This window comes from Hypomesus transpacificus, chromosome 18 (assembly GCF_021917145.1).
Source record: "Hypomesus transpacificus isolate Combined female chromosome 18, fHypTra1, whole genome shotgun sequence".
In the NCBI taxonomy this organism is placed as follows: Eukaryota; Metazoa; Chordata; class Actinopteri; order Osmeriformes; family Osmeridae; genus Hypomesus; species Hypomesus transpacificus.
Genome location: NC_061077.1, coordinates 1,750,624 through 1,771,779, shown reverse-complemented (window position 1 = coordinate 1,771,779; position 21,156 = coordinate 1,750,624). Strand labels below are relative to the sequence as shown.

The window sequence follows — 21,156 nt, the reverse complement described above, 5'->3', positions numbered from 1 at the left end:
CTGTGCTATTAACAGTTCTATAAAAAGACATGTTTGAGTTTCTCTTTCCTGTGTGTTTGCAGAGTTAACAAACCTACTAAGTTGTCATAAAGTTGTTAAAGTTGCTTGCAAGGAGTCCCATTGAGCACAACAGGCCTTCTGCTGTCACAGTTTCCAAAATCATACTTTCAATTTCCTCCGTTTTTTTCTTTCTTTCATGGCAACATCACTCAACAGCATAACTCGTGGCCAAATTCAAACTAAACAGACAGACAACAGTAAGACAGAGAGCGTTATTCTCCACCTCTCCCTCTTTCTTACCCTATCCTCCTCTCTCTTTCTTCTCTCTTGCCAGCCCTCTCATCATCCCACAGCTGATTATTTTCTCCTGTTTTTTTTTCCGTATCCTGCAATATGAGTACAGCATTTTGAAAATACATGGCTTTTGCTTTGCCATGCGTTTCTCTCTATCTCTCTCTCTCTCTTTTCCCCCCCCCCCCTTTCTGCCGATTGTGAATGAATCTCATCATTAGCTCTGAGTGAGAAGGACCGAGAGGCAGATTGGATCTCTGTGACACCGCGGGCTCAAGCCCTGTCTCCTCTCTCCAGTGACTGGGTTGGACGCGGACGATCATCGCCTCGCTGAGACAATTATATCTGCAAGCTAAATATGTCACTCGCAATAAACACATGTTTCTGATAGACCGGGGATGCGCCAAGGGAATGCCTTGTCTGGTGAAGGAGAGGTTCAACTCAAACACAAGACCCATCTCTAATCCATCAACAGCCCCAATAGAAAACCTGAACAGTTCTTTTAGCCAGGGCTGGTCAATGAGTCCGATAGATTTCCGGCACTAAAAATAACAAATGCGCTCTTTGTTGTGATGACGGATCGACTTTCTAATGGAGTGCATTTGCATTTGTGCACCCACAGTCGTGTCCAGATGTAAGCCCCTTAAGTGCATTGAGCACACAAGCTATCATACAATAAGGTCAGACGTCAATGTCGAAGGGCGTTTGTATTTCACTTGTACTGAATACATCGACGTTTGAGCCTCAAAGCAACCACAAGGAGAACGTACAAGGAAAATATCCAGCTACCTACTTTGCTAGGAATTCATTTCCATATGGGTTTGGAGCACCTCAACTGGTAGATACCAAGACTGGTCCAGCACTTTTTTTTGTTTTTCAGATCTTTAATTGAACAGTCAATGCCACCCCTTACGTCCGCAGTGCAAACACAGCACTGACACAGGCCCGATAATATTTGTAAAAGATATTCCGAGAAAACAAGTGTTAGGGGGAGGAAGAGAAGCCTCAGAGCTAGGAGAGGACCCTGGTCGTGGCTGGCTATGTTTGCACAGGACATACCTCAGGAAGCCGAGACAACCAGACTGTTTGTCCAGCTCCTAGTTCTCTTCCATACATACATAGAGCATGGAGGCCAGGGGCATTCCTCCCTGGTCAGCCTCTCTCCTCCTATTATTTTTCTTGTTTACCATCAGCTGATGGTAGCTCTGAGACGTGGTGTCAGAGGATTCGTCTGACATCTAACTTGTCTATGTATGATATTTTAAATGTATTCCCCTACATTCGTCACGTTTGCCTTTCGTATCGAATCGTATACGTTTCTGTCTTATCCAGAACGGTAGATATAGGTGAAATGTCTATGGGCTTGGAGTAGGCCTACACAATCATCAAACCGATTACCTGTCTTCCGTCAAAACTCTTATTTCAACTGAGACCCATACTCTGAAGGGTTCTCCCTATAAACTGACAATGGACAATCTACAACACTGCCTAGCTCGTATGTAGTACTACAACGAAAAGTGATGAGTCCTTGGGATGATTTGACAGATGCGTGTCATTATTAGCGCATCCGTTTTTTTTTGGGGGGGGGGGAGGGTTTATACCAGACGCGCTTTTGCCTCTTTAGCGCCCGTAACCATTTACAAACATGAGCGACGCTTAATGGAACACCCAGGGGTCTTCTCCAGCAGCAGGTGTTGGCGCGCTGCTCTTTCTTCTTCTTGTTCTTCTGCAGGTAGACTTGAGAGAGAGGCTGCACTGCCCCATGGGGGGCCCAGACTGACTAATGCAACTGTAGCAACGCAGACCGACTGGTCTTAATTACGGAAACAGACGCTCCGAGGAACGATGTACTCTCTCTCTCTCTCTCCCTCTCTCTCTTTCTCTCTCTCTCTCTGTCTCTCTCTCTCTCTCTCTCTTTCTCTCTCTGTCTCTCTCTCTCTCCAGTCAACAGGCAGCAATGTCTAGCTGCCAGGCCCACTTATTATGTGGGTATTTCTCTCTGTCTAGCCCTGTTTCTCTCTCTCTCTAAATCTTTTTCTCTCCATCTTTCTCTATTTTACCCTGTGCCTCGCAAATAAATTCTCTCTGCCCTACTATCTCTGTCTTCTCCAGCAGGTTCTTTTTCTGCCTCAATAAAATCCATAAACTAAGGTAATCTTTTTTTGCCCCAACTGTAAGCCACTTTACTAATTTGATGACCAAATTAGATCAAGTCTGGCCATCAGTTGCCACCACTTGTAAATAAAATAGGTTAGGGGTTGGCTGGGATGAGAACTAAATTCTTTCCTGCATACAAAATAGCACCTAGTAAAGGCCACCTGTTTGCAATATCAGTCCTATGCACAGTCTCCCTGACACTGCCTATGTCAGACCCAATGTCAGTTTTATTGAAATGATTTCATATGCTAAGAATTCCCATTAAAAAATCTCTTCAGTCTGAGCGGAGAGAATATAATTTACTGTGTGTTTTTCCAACCCTGCTCTCTGAGTCACAAGCCCATGCTGGTATGCTTGGCCTTCCTCTACACAGGGCTATGAAAGCAATTGTGATTGTAATTCCGTAGTCAGCAAAACGTCTGAAAGGCAAAGGCCGGGGCAAGCACACACACTGTCCATCTACCAAGCCCCTGATTACTTCTACCCATTTGACTCGCTCTCATTCCCCTTTCCCTCATTCTCTTTCTCTCTCAACCTCTCTTTCTCCCTCTCTTTTACTGTTCTCTCTCGTTCCCTTGTTGCTTCTTTCTCTATCTCTCTTCCTCTCTCTCTCACTCTCTCACTCTCTGTCACTCTCAGCTGTATACCAGAGTTTGTCATTAGCTAATAGCTACAACATTACTGGCCTAAGGACATGAAAACATACAGTAGCTTGCATTACTGGGAGTGCTCTCTCTCTCTCTGTGGGGGCGTAAATAGTCTCCCAACCTAAAAGGATTGAAGATTCTGCCAACAAACAGTCTAATAAACTAGTTTTGCGTTTGATGTTTCAAATTTGTCCATAAAGCTATGGACAAAGCTATCATAGTAAACAGCACAACACTGAAGCAACACTTGAATTGGTTTCTTACAATACTCCTAGTTTTATGTGACCCAACCTCTGCAGAGAATATGTAATATCTTCTCTAAATACAGAGCATTAGGAAGCCTCTCAGAGAAAAATGATATGTTCAAGTGTAGTATCCTCTTTGTACCCTGTGCCTGTAGCCGAGGTTACTTTGCCTAGTAGCACAGATCGTTCCTTGACTCTGACCTCCTAAATACTGTCAGAACCATGCACTCCTGAACTGTAGGAGTATGATGTGTACATCTCTCTGGATAAAAGCGTTTGCTAAATGAATACAGCTGAAGATGAAGAACTGTGAAGCGCAGCTCACTTATCTGTGGTAATCAAGGACCACCTACAGTTGTCCATAATAAACCAGCTCACTAGTATTGGCCTACAATAATGGCCCCCCCCCCAAGATTTCTGACTGTTCACAATTAAAACATTAAGGAATACATGATTTATTCCTTTTTTTTTTGGGGGGGGGGGGGGGCCTCCAAACTAAGATTCGGTCTACGCCACTGATGTGTAAATGTGTGATGTGTTTCAGAAACTAGTTGGCAGAGTGGGGTGACATAATGGCTGCCTCTCCCAGCCTTTAGTTACTACACTCTGTGTGCTGCCAAGGAGAGGAATAGAGTTAGACTCCAACAGTGAAGATTACAGTGTAATAGGAATAGAGTTAGACTCCAACAGTGAAGATTACAGTGTAATAGGAATAGAGTTAGACTCCATTGTTTTAATGACTTTACAGTGAAGATTACAGTGCTTTGCTGTCAACGTGTGAAGGTGCAGCAAACTAAAATGTGTCCCCGTTTCATCTTCCTAAACTAGCACAGAGATTACAGTAATGACAATCTTTGATGTTATTTTTACAGGCTGCTGAAGAACCACAGAGAAAGAAAGAGAGAGAGAGAGAGAGAGAGAGAGAGAGAGAGAGAGAGAGAGAGAGAGAGAGAGAGAGAGAGAGAGAGAGAGAGAGAGAGAGAAGAAAGACTGAGTGCATTATGGAATCATACGCATGTTGGTTATTCATCTGCAAGTCGTTTTAAGAAGCCGTAGCGTCAAGCATGAAGTGCGTAGCACCAATCAAAAGTCCAGTCCTCGTCTAAAACCCTCCTCTGAGGTGATTTCACAGGAAAGGTGAACGCAATTTGCCCTACGCCGTTCCTGAACCTGTTCTCTTAAGTCCAGCACCACTCCATAGGTTCTGACAGCTGGGAAATCCTCCTGTAGAAATCAATATGTTACATGTCACGGGGTATGGTATACTAAAATGTGAAAACAAGGCTTCGTTTTTTCTTGTTTATCAAGATATCTTTTTGCCAATACTGAACCTTGGTCATGGACAGTGGACTGAATCATAAACAGCACAAAACACATTCATCAAAAAGACTCTTCCAAATTAATCTTCCAAGTGACTCCTCAAAATGACTCCTTTAAATGAGTCCCCCAATTGACTTCTCCAAAATGAGTAATCCTGTTTAAACAATGACAAAGTCACTGTTCTGGACCATCATTGAACTATGGATGCTGAACTGACTGGCTAATTGCTCTTAACAATACAAGATGTGGACACAGAGGTAAGCAAATGGAAATTCAAGAGAACACTTCGCGATTGGAACAAACCTTTTTTTCACCCAGAAAAACTATCAGAAAATGTTTACACCGTTCAATCTTTTCAGCGAATCTTAGGGTGAGAAACATTTGACTCCATGTAACATTGCTAATTCAAGTGAGAAAAATGTAAACTGTTGCAAGTCAAGTTGCAAATTGCTTTTCACAAGGGAACACAAAAAATCAGAATCAGAATCATCCTCAGGTCTACACAGTGGCAGATAACCCACGTCCCCATATTGCTTTTTCATCCAACTCACACGGACCATCTTCCAATCACACAACATCTGATCCTAACAACACAACACACAGAGCCACACCGGCCCAAACATCCAACCTAGCCCTACCTCTTAACTGAAAATTACCAAAACATTCAAAGACGTGAGCTCACATGTCGACCACGAAATATGAAAACTGTAAGTTTTCCAGGGGATGGCGTGAACCCGGCTCTGTCTGGTCTCTGCCCTGTCCCTGACAGGGTCCCACGCAACAATAGGACGAATTCCAGAGGATCTCGACAACAGTGCTTGTCAAAAATGATTATCTAGACACAGACGAGGCCCATCTGATGCACAACTACAGCCTGTATTAGGAGATCCGACAACCTGCACAGCTAGTTTGATGACTGTGTGACTGGTGAGTAACTAACCTAGAGCACAGTGTTCACATGACACCAAGCTAGTCCTACAGTCTCGTGCTCATTTGTAACATCTGTGCAGGTAGTTAGTATTACATGTGTGGTGATTGTAATCTTGCTTTGTGGGAGTCCATCCCAACTGTGAGGAACACCTCATGAATAATGTATCACCGATTTTAATATTTAAAATGAATAACTTGGGAGATTAACAGAAGGGACCCAATGCATTTGAGGGCATCTTGTACTGTATATAGGTTGATGTGTATTTGAATACTATTGCATTTGTGTGGAGTAGTGTTAAAGTAAGCTACTATTATAGTATCACTTTGATGCAGTCTAATGAGCACAAGTTGTCTTTGTTAAATCAACCGACAGGGATAATTCTAACCTAAAATCTTCGATTCAGTCTGTTTTTAGACATACGATATGTTTTAATATTATCCCACAGATCATCTTGAATCATTTGAACTACAAGCCCACATGCAGAGTTAAGGTTCTGTGCACATCACATTATGGCAAGGCTGCTTCGCAATAATGCAGGGGCGAAATGAAGGTTCATTACTATCACCGCCTGAAGATGATTATGCAGATGAAAAGAATAACGGAATGACTCAGTACAGATATCTGATTCATTTTAACCTCTTTCACTTTGCTGAAGATGAAAGTTCTCTTTATATTGTGGCTATGATCCTTTGGAGCCATAGGCCAATAACCCGGCATGTGAAGGCCTCACCTCCAACATCATTCAGTTACAAATTTTCCATTGGCCACTAAGAAGTACTTGGTACACTTAACACTTGGCTTTATGTTCACAACAAACTAAACGTTCGGGTGTCAAAATGCATATCGTGGCAGGAGACAGTAAAGGTCATAGACTGCAAGAAGTGAAAAAGTTAGAAGCACATTTGTTAATTTATCCTTTATAATCCTGAAAAAAAATTACAGTGGGGCTCCAAGTGGAATATACGTACTTTAACGTAACCGTATCATGTATATTCATGAGATAATTTAACTTTGACTCGCTACCTGCGCACTTGACAAGAGTCTGTGCAAGTGACCAAAGAGAAGCGGTGAGGTGTACAAATAGTGTCAGAAAAGGATGCCCCTTCTTGTCGGACTCGGTGGTAGCTCATTAGAAGGTCATTAACAGTATATAATTGGCATTCAGCCATTTAAACATTCAGATGACAGCAGGGACACAATGTTAAGCCCAACGTTCGAAATCGTGATATTGTGTTTGGGACGTGGAGCATTATGGAATCCATACTGCCCATGGTATTCCACATAGGAACCCTCTAGTGAAACATCGACGGCACATTGCGCCGATCCGCTACACCAGCCCATATGAGTGTAATACTGTATCCAGTACACGGGTTATAGGAAGAAAAGTTGCTTCTGAATTGAAAAGATATAGGCCCTATACAAATAAATAGGACCACAATATGTAGCGTTGTTCCTGTCACTTTCAACGTAATGTGCTGTAGATAACATGATGTGTCTTTGCATTGATAAGAAAATATCAGTTTTACAGTTTGTTTTAGTATGACAGAAAAACTTCTTACATGACGATGTGCCATTTGCTGTATCATATCTGGAGCTTATGTGCGCTGTTGGACATATGTGTGCTATCCCGATGCAGTTCATCAAGCCCACATTCCATGCACGTGCATTGCGTAAATGGTGCATGCTTGCTGATCAAAAATCGTAGGCAGGTGAGAGAGACAGAAGGAGAGAGGAAAAAAAGAATATGCGCTCAAAACTATACGCGGCCAACGCACGCTGGATACTCTTTTGTATTTACCTTGTTTGAGTGGTAATAGTCCAGCGATCCCAGACAACTTGGATCAGTCGGCAAGGTACATGAACCCACACTTGACGGGGGCGCCGGATAAAATCTCACGTCCATTTCAGCGTGCACAAGACTGAAGGCATGAAATCAGTTTCAGTGTCTTAGACTCACTATTGTTTAACAAAAACAAAAAAATGATAAGAGCGAAAGAAAAAGAAGGGGGTTGAGTTTGTCACTGCACTCTCCCCTCACATCCGTTCGCGGTCGAACTTCGGCAGCAACTCGTTTTAGTGATGCGCAGTCCTTTTCAGCACCCAAAGGCAGCCACTTTCGAGAAACAAAACACTCCAACTACAACAAAACAATGTACAGTGCAATGCACTTATGGCAATACTAGTCCGTTCTTCCAGAGCAGTTAAATAAAACCTCCGCTAAATCCTTTCTTATTTGGTTTCTTTAAAAGCACGAGAAAATTCCTTTAAATATGCTTCTATTTTCCCGCTGTTCGCTGACTCCATAGGCTTTGTGTGCGGAGGTGTATATTCTTGCATTGGTTCCAGGACAGAGAAGTGGTAGGACCGTTCTTCCCCATATGCCATGCGACCTCTGCCGATAATAAACGGAAAAGAGGAATGGAGGAAAAGGGGGAGGGGAGATTGGTGGCTGCCTTGGCAACCGCTCTCCTTTCTGCAACTGCGCGGTTCTGATTAGCTTGAAATGTAGTAGTGTGCACGGCCGTGCATTATGGAGCAAAGTGTTTCCATCAGAGCCTGCGACGGTTGAGTTTGGGTTATTGTGTCCCACCGAATGGATGGCGACGCGGTAACGCACACATTCGGCAGCCAGAACATATTTTTAATGCGTTCATTTCTTTTGTATGACTTTGCCAAAGATCTGTTGCATAACACATTATGTTTATCCCACTCTGATCTATTGAAACAAAACCACAGAGAACCTACTGAGCTACTGTGTTTGTATAAGAACATTGACTGTACTTCTACTGTACTGTTAGTACTTTACAAACACCGTTGCAAACTAAATGCAACATGCAAATGAATTCCATGGCCTCTACTGAATTATGACCGATTGGAAAGGATTGAAGAAAAAAAAAAAATACTCAATGAAGTCAATGAAATGGAATGTATGTTTATTCAAAACTCCAGCCTTTCTAACCATAGTTTCTTCTATGATTTACATTTACATTTAGCAGACGCTCTTACCCAGAGCGACTTCCAGTAAGTACAGGGACATTCCCCCCCGAGGCAAGAAGGGTGAAGTGCCTTGCCCAAGGACACAACTTCATTTGGCACGGCGGGAAATCGATCCGGGAACCTTCTGATTACTAGCCCGAATCCCTCACCGCTCAGCCATCTGACTCCCTACATATAACACAGAAGAAGCACCAGTGTAGCCTAGTTCATGCTTATGATCACATGACACATTAATGACTAGAGACAAAGAAACTCATAACCAAATGGTCCAAAAAATAAAAGCATTATAATTATATAACTGCTATTTGAACGTAGTATTACATTTTTCAACGCGGTTTTACAGTTCAGCGATAACAGGCATTTGCACAGTTTAAATTGCTCAAAAGGGAATAAAATATGCACACAGGGGTTCAATTTTCTACGGCCAAATGATTGCAAATGTGCAGGCAGGAGTTGAGAGAGGTCTATGACAGCTCCTTGAATGTGATGGATAGTGCCACCTTATCCTGTGATGTGCATGCACATCTGATGTTGAAATGGCCTATCCATAGGCCCATTGTCTTTCAATCATGTGAAGGCAAGGCACAGAACACTGCAGTATGTGGTATTACCATACCCCTGGCTGTAGCACAATCCTTACTCTCACCTTGGACAAAATGGCTTTTACTCATGTTTTTAAGGTTTCCAGTTTTATCCTTGAGTAGTTTGTTGCTGGATTCAACTGGAGAAAAAATAGGGGGGTATAAAATCGTTCACTTTGATTTTACCATCAATAAACACATTTTGGGTCTGTGTACATATCCTGCATCATTCGATTCTAAATATTCCATTGCCCACTGAAAAGTATCACTAAATCATTATACTTTATGTTCATAACCAACCAAACGAGTCGTGTTTTAGACTGGTATTTTGACACTATGACAGTCATGATTACTCTGAATAAGATTTGCTTTATTACACACTGGCAAACTATCATGGATTGCACATTAGACAGATGTTCACAGTGCAGTCAGCATACAACACATCCATAGGTTTACTATTAACATGGATGCATGTCTGTGTGTTTATAACTCAGGGGTAAAGCATTAGACTGTGGATCAAGAGGTCACAGGGTCAAATCCCACCATTTGCCTCTTAGGGTAAAAATGTCACGTTATTACTGTTGTGCAGAGTCTACATTATTTATGTCCCACCTACTTTTTTGAAACCAGCAAATATGTGTCTCTCACCCCCCCCCCACACACACACACACACCTCTTATTAAGAAAATCATATTACTGTAATGGTAATACAGTATTGGCATCCTCAGTTATAAAAAAAAGCTCTCCCAACCACATTTTTAAAAACAAACCCACTACCTGCTGTTACATACATTCATACATCACGCGTCCATGCCAGTAATGAACAGACAGTAGGTTGGCTCAGTTTTGGGTCCTCTCAGAGAGAATCGAGGAAATGTTTACACCTGCATGGCCATTTGAAAGTACAGCACATAGCCCGAATCTGACTCTGAGCCTGCCCTGCCAGTTCCAGTGCACAAAGGGTTACACATCATGACTCTGTACCATGGCTTCATGGGAATGGAATGTGAAGAGCTTTTGGATGCGTAAGGCTGCCTACCCAGCATGCTTTGCATGCCCAGTGCATGCTAATGATCAGTGTTATTGAAGCACAATTGATGGGCTAGCAACCAAACAAGAGAAACTAATTACTGCTAAAGCTTTATTGTCCTTTAATTACTGATGCTCTGTGGCAATTAGCGGAACAAAAAGAAACCCTACCCTGCTTTAATGCTAAATAAAATTTTATGCAGATTTTTTTAATAAGATGAAAGGTGGAAAAAGTAATTATTTTTGTCAATGACAAAATGATAAGTAAGTTGAGTTGAAGGAATGACTATCAAGACTAAGACTTAAGAACACACTTAGGTCTCATGTATGCATTGTCTGCGTCACTATCAGTGTGCAACTACGTGTTTACAAATCATATTCTTACGGATTCTTGAGTATATAACTGAGCCTGCCAAATACACACCTACACACACATACACACACACATACACACAATAGATGGAAAGCTATGCAAATGATACTCTGTAAAAGGTACTTTATATGCAAATGTTTACGGTTAAACCTATAGCTGAAACTAGTAAATCAGAAACGTGATTTTATCTCTCGCAGAGCAAAGTTGGTAAGAACATTATACTGAACTGAATATATTTTGCAGGTACCGAACAACACACTCCTAGAACAGGAGTATAGGAGACCAGAACGTTCCACTGAAGTCCAAACATGCTAATCATGTCCGATCTATAAAGGGATTCAACAACAAACTTGTTTTCAAAGTGAAAATTAATTAAATAGGACTCGAGTGACTGGAACATGTACACAACCTACTCTTAATATTGAAATGACTCAACCAGACTGCAAATAAACCAGAAGTGTTCAGAACAAACATGTTGAAACAGTTAAGATAGTATCTACTTAAAAAAAAAACATTGCTAAACCCCAAAACTGTGTGACACACAATTAAATATTCAGAACATAAAGTGCTGTTGATGGAAATCCTCTTACTTACCACCCACTAACCTTTTTATTCTTCAACACCTGAGGGAATCTTGGGAACAGCAGTGTATTTGACCTTTGACCGGCTTCTGTTAGAGGTCGTTGGTGGCCCTGTGTGTTTTACAAGGGCATGGGAACCAATCGTAAGTCTTTATTGAGTCAACATTCTCGTTATGGAGGATAAACAATGGCTGAAATAGCTCATATTTCTGAAATTGCATGTCCTGGCGTGGAACAAATTTGCGCCCAATCCATCTTTCAAATTGCTTGAAAAGATTACCTACTTTCGTTGTGCTAAAGTTTTGAAGGCACAATCTCTGTTCACCTACAAAGGCACAGTGTATGACAGGCTCAAACAGTCAAACTATTAAAATGGTCTGTTGTGGTCTGGTAAACAATGTCACATTCTCATATAGGGAGTTTTCAATGCCTAATATAAACAGGTACCATTTGCTCTCCCTCGCTGACGGATCAAGTGGATCCTTCCAGAACACCCTGATAGAAGGTCAGTCGTCTGCGCATCGCCACCTGATCCGAGATCATGTCCTCCATCGTCCTGAGTAGGTGAAGAAGAGTAACAGTACAAATAAATCAAGCCGCTTTGCTCTAGGAGTTTAGTGAACTAGAGTCCTTTTTTTTACCGTTAAGGACAAGGGGAGTGTAAAGAATGTTAAGAGTACACAAGGGTTAAAATCAAACTATTTTCAATGTAATACTGAAAATAGGGATGACTGGTACTGTACCTGTCAAGAAATACAACTGAAAACTGTAGTATTGGACATTCATTATAAATGGCAGGGAACAAGTCATTGCTATGGAGTCCAACCAAGTCCTCATTAAGTAATTAAAAGTAAAGAATGCCAATCCGTTGGATTGGCTAGTGCAGGAGTGCAATATCTGGCTTTTTCTGAATGCAAGATGAGCTCATGAAAAACAGTGGATCAGGCAGTTCAAACACGTTTCATATTCCACTTCATTTCAAGGAAATTCAAGAGACTTCTCTAATTGCTTGTGGCATTCCAGCTCTCATTGGGGAACTGTGTAATACTTGTCTCAAGCTTAGCTGAATGTTGTCATATATTAAAATCCCTATTTTGGCACTTTAAGACGAATGGCTAATGACGTTAGTTGAATTTCCACTTTTGGGGAGCTTGTCGTGCATGCTGAGTGAACGGCAGGATCTGTTTTTGTGGTCTTTGATGTTAAGAAACAGCAACAAAATGCTATCATTTGTTTAATCTTAAGTTCTCTAACTTGTTTTCTGTTTTCATAAAATGCAACAGAACTTATTCCAGTGATGTATTGAAATGACTAATCTACCATCACTACATGCTTTTGAAAACACTGTTACCTTAGCAGCAGAAATAGGATGCACATACAGAAAATCCAGTCATGTCCTTTTCCAGGCAAAGTAATTAAGATAAGACTGTATGAACACTGCTTTTTCAGCTTGACTGGAAAAAAAATGTAATCAACTGTACTGCATTAGACTTAAAACTATTGTGATTGAATAATGTATGGAATACAATTAGATTACCTGTATAAATCAAAATATGTTTTCAGTTAACTTGAACTGCTCTCTTTTTCCATTAATGAACTTAACTAAATTGGATTCGGTTCAACTTCGGATTTTCAGTTAGAATTTACAGATAATTGTTTGGGTCTAAGATTACATTGCATTACACCTAGCACAAAGTTGGGTCGGACCATGGGATAAAAAAAAGAATGAAGATACATTTATCTTAAACAGCCATACAGGTATCTTTCCAATGCCGTCATTGGAACCACCACAAATACAAAATAAGGACTTGTAAAAAGCACAAACAACAGTACCTGTCTAACCACAAAACCACACTCCTCTCTCGTCTAAAACCCAATCAACTGATGTTCCTCCTTTAGTCCTGTTCCACAGCTCACGTCCTGAGGAACCTCTCGGTGGAGGAGCGAGGAACCTCTCGGTGGAGGAGCGAGGAACCTCTCGGTGGAGGAGCGAGGAACCTCTCGGTGGAGGAGCGAGGAACCTCTCGGTGGAGGAGCGAGGAGTGTTTTCCATCACATGCTCCAGCCCCTCGATTGAACGAGGCATGTTTGATCTCTATCTCGACTGAAGGATGAGGCTTCCCCTGGCCTGCCCCCAGGCCCCCCCCACTGAGGTCAGGAGGGAGGGTACTGTACAGCAGCCTAGGGCTATTCCAGTGGCAGGCTGCGCTTCCGGCTGAGTCCATAAAACATGTGTTTTAATCCAAAGACGCGTGTTGTTTATCTGAGAGATGGCGAGTGGAACAGATCCACGCAGCCCACCAGGTGAACGTAACTGGTAGTATCTTCTCCAGCTGAGGCCTAGTCATGGATACTCGACCTGTAATTGAAGTGATGTCAACAGGGCCTATGGTACCACTATGAAGGCCTGGGGAGGCTGGAGTCAGGGGTGGGGTTGGCATTTTAGACACAGTTGTGAAATGGGATCTGTTCACGAGTGTTTACATTGAAAATATCAACGTCAAAACAATTCTTTGTCGAGCCTGTTACCAAGAGATCTCTGAAATATTATGTTTTATTGTTCCATAAAACATAACCATAAATGTGAACAAAAGCAATATTAAATTAAATAATTAAACCTTTAGGTGCTGCTATTCCAGAATCAGCTGTAGCCTCCTCTGACCCCCACCCCCAGCACTCCAAAGATACTGATGATGGTGAGTGAGGGAGGTAGACACTTGTTGGCTATTTTGACTTATTAGTGAACTGCTGTACCATTGGCAATTACTTACACATTAGTCTCAGCTCTTTCGATTCTGTGATGAATCGCAAAATGTAGATTTATTTATAAGTCTACTTAAGTCACTGGCTGTCCTTGATGTCTACAGAGCCAGACCCCACCCAAGAACACATCCCAGAAAGTAGGGCTACTACAGATACTAGTGAAGGGTAGTGAAGATGCAGATGAAAGAACAAATTAGAATACATATAGTCTAAGAAAAAAAGTGGTGTGAAATTGATCTTTGGCGATGAAAAGTCAGGGGGCGGGGCCCAAACCAACATTCTCTCAGGGGGCCCAGAATTCCTATCGACGGTCCTGACCGCATGCCTTACCTGTAACGGTAGCCTATTAAGGACAAACGCAGTGATCAAACTGGAGCTATGCGCCACCAATTGGGTGTAAAACAAGAAACACTTCTCCACACATCAACTCTGCAGTGCATACTTGAGACAGTTTGTACTCAACATTTGCCCTTGTTGACGATTCCTTGTGCACCTTTCTACCATCACTTGTTCTATCTCTTCCTGTCATAAACTGGCTAAGAGATTTCATAGAGGTGGTTATGTAATTTTGGCCGATTAAAGCGAAGCTACCATAAGGTCTGAGTGCATTATGTAAGATCACTTAATGGTAAAAAAAAAAGTAGAAGTATCTATTCATAGCCATTGATATGGAGCATGTAAGAGTTTCATCACACAAGCCATATAGGGAAAAGAGTTTCTTAAATTGACTTAATCAAAGCAATCTTACACCACATCCATAACAGGACATGGATTTTTGTGTTGAAAAGCTAGTTCTCAATACTGGCTCTCATGGCTAACATCAATGCAAGTGAAATAAATGCATGAATACAATACAGCAATAAGGGAGAGGTGTTGTTCAACACTCTCTGGGAACAACAGTATCCTTTTAAGGGTAATTTCACTTACGTACCTACTTCTCTCCTCTACCCTTGTCTCTCTCTCTCTTGCTCTAGCTCTTTCACACACACACACACACACACACACACACACACACACACACACACGTCACACACACATTTTCAAGGGTGAGAGAGTGTTACAATGCCATTACCAGTGAACACAGAGGCAAGGGAGAAGGAGGGGGAGGGGGTAAAGCCATCAGATTTGATGGCATGGTGATGTAGTTAATGTTCTTTCTCTCCCAGGCAGCCCAGCCCAGAGAAAAGAAACCACATCAGTACCTCTCCCTCTCCCTCTCCCTCTCCCTCTCCCTCTCCCTCTCCCTCTCCCTCTCCCTCTCCCTCTCCCTCTCCCTCTCCCTCTCCCTCTCCCTCTCCCTCTCCCTCTCCCTCTCCCTCTCCCTCTTCCCCTTCTCACTCTCACTCTCACTCTCACTCTCTCTTACTCTCTTACTCTCTTACTCTCTTCCTCCACCCTCTCTCCCTCTCTCTCCCTCACCCTCTGTCCCTCTCTGTCCCCCACCCCCTCTCCCTCCCTCTCACTCTGACTCACACTCTGACTCTCACTCTCTCACTCTCTTCCTCCACCCTCTCTCTCCATCTTTCTCTCTTTTTCCCTTTCTAACTCTGTCAGTCTGTCTGTCCGTCAGTTGTCTCTCTCCCTCTCGTCCATCTCTTTCTCTCTCTCTCCCTCTGTCTCTCTTTCTTTCTCTGTCTGCAAAGCAACACAACGAGCATTGTTCGCTTGTCTGATGCAGTTGCTTTGCACAAATGTACATATTGAGCATAAAATAATTATTGATTACCACTTCATGGAATGAACATCAACCTGACTCGCAAAACAGATTTAGAAAAGGGCTGGTATATTGTCGCAGTAAATTTGTTTGCACAAACACTCAAAAGAAACCCTTCAAACCATTAAACGCTGCTGTGTGCATGTGTGTGTGTTGGGGGAGGGGGGGAGGTGATTTGACGCACAGGAAACCTAGGAAAACAAATGCTTCACGTACAGGAAATGTAGATGGAGTGAAGGTCTGAAAGCCACAGCTGCTTGGCAAGCTGAAGCTGTCTCCTTTTGTCTTTTGTCTTCTTCTGTAATGTGCACAGGTGCTGCTTAATTCAATTGGAGAACGTTGCCATGGTTTTACATTAATATATTTCCATGTTACCATTACGACTGTTGTCATGGAGATGATAGGACCTATTTGAACTGAAAGAAGAGATGGTTTGTTGTATGGGGGTATGGCACTGTCTCTCTCACTCTCTCTCTCACCCTCTCTCTCTCACTCTCTCTCTCTCTATGTCTTTATCTCTCTCCCCCACCCCTGTGTGTCTCCATGTCAGGTCACATGGTATGCAAACACATTTAAAGCTTGACTACACCACTGCTTTTTCTTTTTGCTGTTTTTCAATGTCTGCAATTTACTGTTAAAACAGTAGGTGCAGTATACACAAACGTGTGTATATATATGTGTATGTGTGTGTGCTGTATATATATATACATACAGTATATATGTATACATATATCTGTGTATATATATATACAGATATATGTATACATATATACTGTATGTTTATATATATATATACTGCATATATATATATATAGTATATTTTAATTAATGTATCTATCTATAGGCTTCGTCAGACAAAGGGTTTGTATTGAATTGAAGATCGACATGGGTTACACTTAAAATGAGTATGCTTACAGTAAATCATCTGTCATGATGTCACCTATAGTATATAACCATAAACTAAGAGAGACATCATTTTTGTCGATTAAAGAAACAGCCTACTTTTATGTAATCAATACTTCTCTGCAAACCTTTAATTGCTTCTTTCAATCAATGTGATGTATTCTCAGGGACAAAAGCAAGATATTCCATTTTCTCAGGCTTACTGAAGTTGATGAAACACGTTGCCATTAAGGCATTGGATATTTCCCCCCCTCTTTGAAAACGCTTGTGGAATATCTTCAGAGATATTCAAAGTCACCTTGTTATCCCTCTTGGTTTTGTTTACCATGCTTTCTCATTATGTCTGAGGAGAGGAGAGGACTAATACACACAGACAGGACTAGGGGCCTACACTCACACACACACTCTCACACACACACACATATTCACAAACAATTGCATGCACAACAAACTGGTTGATTGATATAAAATGAAATCTGAGAAAAACATATTTGGAAAACATTTATAGTAGATTTATGTCAACAGAGTAGCGTTAAAGCTTAACAAAATATTCAGAATTATAATACATACTGTGTTTAGATAATGAATCATTTGTGACTGTTTTGATTGATATATCGAAAACACAGTTACAGAAAAAGATCAGAAAGAACTTTTGAAAATCTTTAGAAAACTGAATTATGTGTTATTATGAGTGCTGCAAATTTCCCTTTTTTACATAATCAGTCATATTGTGTGACACTGTATACGGTATCACTGTTTCCTTGTACTTGATACAGTCATATATGTATGATACAATACTGTACTGATGTTCTTGAATGTTAAAACTGTCAACAGAAACAGTGTCAATGAAACTCTCCACGTGTGTTCCAGTTAGCATGAATAGCTAAGAACTGGACCTCAGATAAGCAGCCTAACAGACCTCACAGCTACATGCACACACTTACAGTCACAGCCCTGTCATATGCTAGCATAAGTACACGTTCCAAAGTTTTTCAAAACTTTGTAGAGAGAAGTTAGAACAGCCGCACGATGATTGTTCTAATGAATGACAGGTATTGTGGTGCTTGTGTCTGTAGGCAGCACCAATATGTCTGTCCAGGCTGGTGTTCGGAAACCATTCTGGGTTTTCATCCCAGGTATGATAACCATATATCAACTGAAATCGTACACTAGATCACAATATAATGGTGTTGTAAAGCTTATGTGACCTAGATACACCTGATATGTGTATCTGCAATACACAAATATACCCACACACACAGAAATACAGATACACACACACAGAAACACACACATATACCAGACAGAGACACAAAAACACACGCACAGACACTAACACACACAGACACAAGCACACACACACACAACCGCCCACACACACACACACACACACACACACACACACGTACAAACACAGAAAAAGCAGACACAAATCTGCTTCTGACTCTCCTCATCTCTTTTTCCATGGTTTTGCAAAGAGAGAAAATCTGTGATATGAAAGTCTTGAGTCTGGAACGAAGCGCAGTGCAGTCTGTCTGCTATTCTTCTATAAACACAATGTGACAAGATGGTTACTTTCTCTCTTCGGTGACAGTTCATTCCGGACTAGGAAAAACGTCAAAAATGTTTAGTCACGGCCGACTGGAGTTAATTACAGTCCTCTAGGCTGCCTCTAACTCTGCCACTAATGGTACTGAGCTACAGATAAAATTCCATTTACAAGAATGTTTCAGCTACAGATCTAATTTTCCCAAAATGAAATATTGAAGCTGATGTAATTAAAGTGACAAAGTTTATCTTCCTAAAAATGGACAGTTCTGTCGTTATTTAGATAAGTGGCTGATTCAAATGTGTTTCACAGCTACAATTGCTGTTACCTTTGCCGTGATCGTGAAATTAGTCACGTAAATATGATCTAATAAAATAAGTATTTAAGTGTTGATTGGGCTGTGGGTTGGGCAATGGTTTTGACACAGCCCCAAACAGCATAATAATAATTATTCTGTTAGTAGAAAACCACTGGTGGGACAGTAGTCACAGTTATAGCAGTGGCAGGAAAAAATAAAGATGATGATAGTCTGGGTCTCTGTGCAGAGTAACTGGAGGAGAGTGGCGCTCAGTTGTGAATAATAGCTTTCCAGTGTAGCTTTTGAAGCTCCGCCTGTATCTACCTTGTGTAAGTATACACTGTACCCACTGTAAATAAATACTGCAGATTGGCATTGAATATAATGTTTTGTTTACAGACCAGGCAGTCCTCACCTGTGCTATAACCATCATCAGGTTGGTCAGCTCTGGAGGATTCTGCTCTGAGAGGCGCCCTCCATCATGTGCACTCACCATTATGAGGATGCAGAGTTCGTATGCTTCACTGCTGAAGTAATGGTGTGGTACAGACGGAACAGTAGCACAGTAGCCACAGAGGACTGTCGCACACAACGGACTGCACAACAAGACACATCAGAGGACATTTCCTTAGATGTTAATGAAAATGTACATTACAGCAGAAAGGACCAGGGAAACTGGAGAGAGTGGAAGAGGGATTATTAATTCATAAATACGGCTTAAGTGACTAGCTGTTGATACTGACTATTTTCAGACTTGTTTTCATCCCATTTCTGTTCAGTTCTGTTTCGTTTTTCTGCCTGGAAGTAAAATATTTTTGGTTGTTAAGGGTGAAGCAAAGAACCAATTAAATACAAAGGCATCATTCTTACTTTACTTCTCTGGAGCACATCAATGTCATCCTTCAGGGTTTTGTGTTGAACTGCTCATTCTGCAATATGTAATGGAGGTTATGCATTAGCCTTTCTGAGTAATACCTCCATTCTAATCACATTCAGTTACAGAACTGGGAACTTTTTAGAAATGTTGCACCGCTTCTCTTGAAGGGACTGCAGAGATAAAAGACTGACCTAGTTATGGAGAGATAGGAGCTCACCGTGGCAACAAGTTATCAGTAAATTCTTTTTTTACTTTTCAAAAGTAAAGAAGAAAAGAACTGTAAATGTAAAAAATAAACCTTCTGGGTGTGTCTTTGCCCATAATCGTAGTTCTGTTACCATCTGGATGACTGTTTACACTTGTTACATGGAGGGACATAGGATAAAGGGACATGTTTGATGATCGAATCAAATCAGACTTTATTTGTATAGCCCTTTTTACAAGCTGTCACAGAGGGCTTCACGAACGCCCAGAGACCTGTGCCTAAACCTGGTGATGTATCCATGTCTGGTCTCATACTATCAGGTCCGCTTCAACCAGCCCTGCACAGCCTGTCTCTTTGGGAGGCTCAGGGGGAGAACACAGGAACCCCCCACTGTGCATTGTCTCAATCCCTAGCTCTTCCTCCTCCTCCTCCTCCTCCTCCTCCTCCTCTTCCTCTTCCTCTTCCTCTTCCTCTTCCTCTTCCTCTTCCTCCTCTTCCACTGCATCTTCTTCGTTTCATTACCTCTCTACCTCTCTCTCCTCCCCCCACTTTCTCCCCCTACCATCCCCCACACCCCCCTATCTTCCTCCTCCCTCCCTCTCTCTCGCCTTCTTTCCCTCTCTCTCTCTCTCTCTCTCTCTCTCTCTCTCTCTCTCTCTCTCTCTCTCTCTCTCTCCCTCTCCCTTTCTCCATCTCTCTCTTTCAATTACCCTCCTCTGTCTCTCCACCTCTTTTCCCCTCCCTTTCTCTCCTCATCTCTTTCTTTCTGTCCTCTCTCAACCTCTCTCTACCTCTCTCTCTTTCTGTGGCTTGTAACCTAAATTCTGTGGCGCAGTGGTCCAATCGATCATGGGGAGTTCTTTTTTCATCCCGGCAATTTTCCTCTGAGGAAAGGGGGAATAATGTGTGCTAACAGTGTGGAAAATCAATGCTCCACTGGCATAGAATAACCGGGAGTCTGGCGGCCAGGGAGAGGCAGGCTGCACAAGGCCTGTTGGGGAGAGAAAGGCACCCAGCATCCACCCTCTCATTTTCCCATGATAGAGGCCGCCCTGCCAGGCAGCTTTCTCAATAGTGGGTTAACATCTCTCCACTCGGTACTTCAGTCCTGTGGCTTTGCGAGTCGGTCTGCAGTTTGTACGCCGGTGTGTGTGTGTGTGTGAGAGAGAAAGAGAGAAATATAGAGGGGGAGAAAGAGAGAGAGGGGGGGGGGTGTGGTGTCTGATGATAAGGTAGGTGTATAGTACAGTACATGCACTTCTTCATCACGTATGGACAATGCAGTACTTCACTTGAACAGGAAAAATGATACAAAGGAGTCTCTGTTTTTACACCTGTCACGAGTTGGCATTTAACAGACATTTCACAAAGTTGTGAATCCTTTAAAAGCAGTTGAATGAAATTGAATGAAGCACACTCACTTCCCACAATATATTTTCAGACTTTCTCCAACTTATGAATAGGTTAGGTAAAAAAGCATATGTTTAGATGAGACTCTAATAGTCACAGCACCAATAAAGAGAGAGCGTAGTTGAAAGTGTGTGTGTGTGTGTGTGTGTACAGCCTTTGAGCAGTGTGCCATCCTATCTTCCACAACACCCATGTGACCCATAGACATCTCCGACTGAGCTCTCAGTACGTGACGAATATCGATATTCTTCTTCTGACCTGAAGCATAAAAAGAGCACTTTCACA

At 41.9% G+C, this 21,156-nt stretch overlaps 1 protein-coding gene across 1 annotated transcript in view; it reads right to left on the bottom strand.

The window, feature by feature from the left end:
* The window catches only part of tox2 (TOX high mobility group box family member 2), a 65,607-nt gene extending 57,621 nt beyond the window's left edge, over positions 1-7,986 (bottom strand). Inside the window, 1 exon segment of the mRNA XM_047039840.1 lies at positions 7,390-7,986. Coding sequence (XP_046895796.1) covers positions 7,390-7,494 — 105 coding nt within the window. The 5' untranslated portion in view covers positions 7,495-7,986.
* Between the last annotated feature and the right edge of the window lie 13,170 nt (positions 7,987-21,156).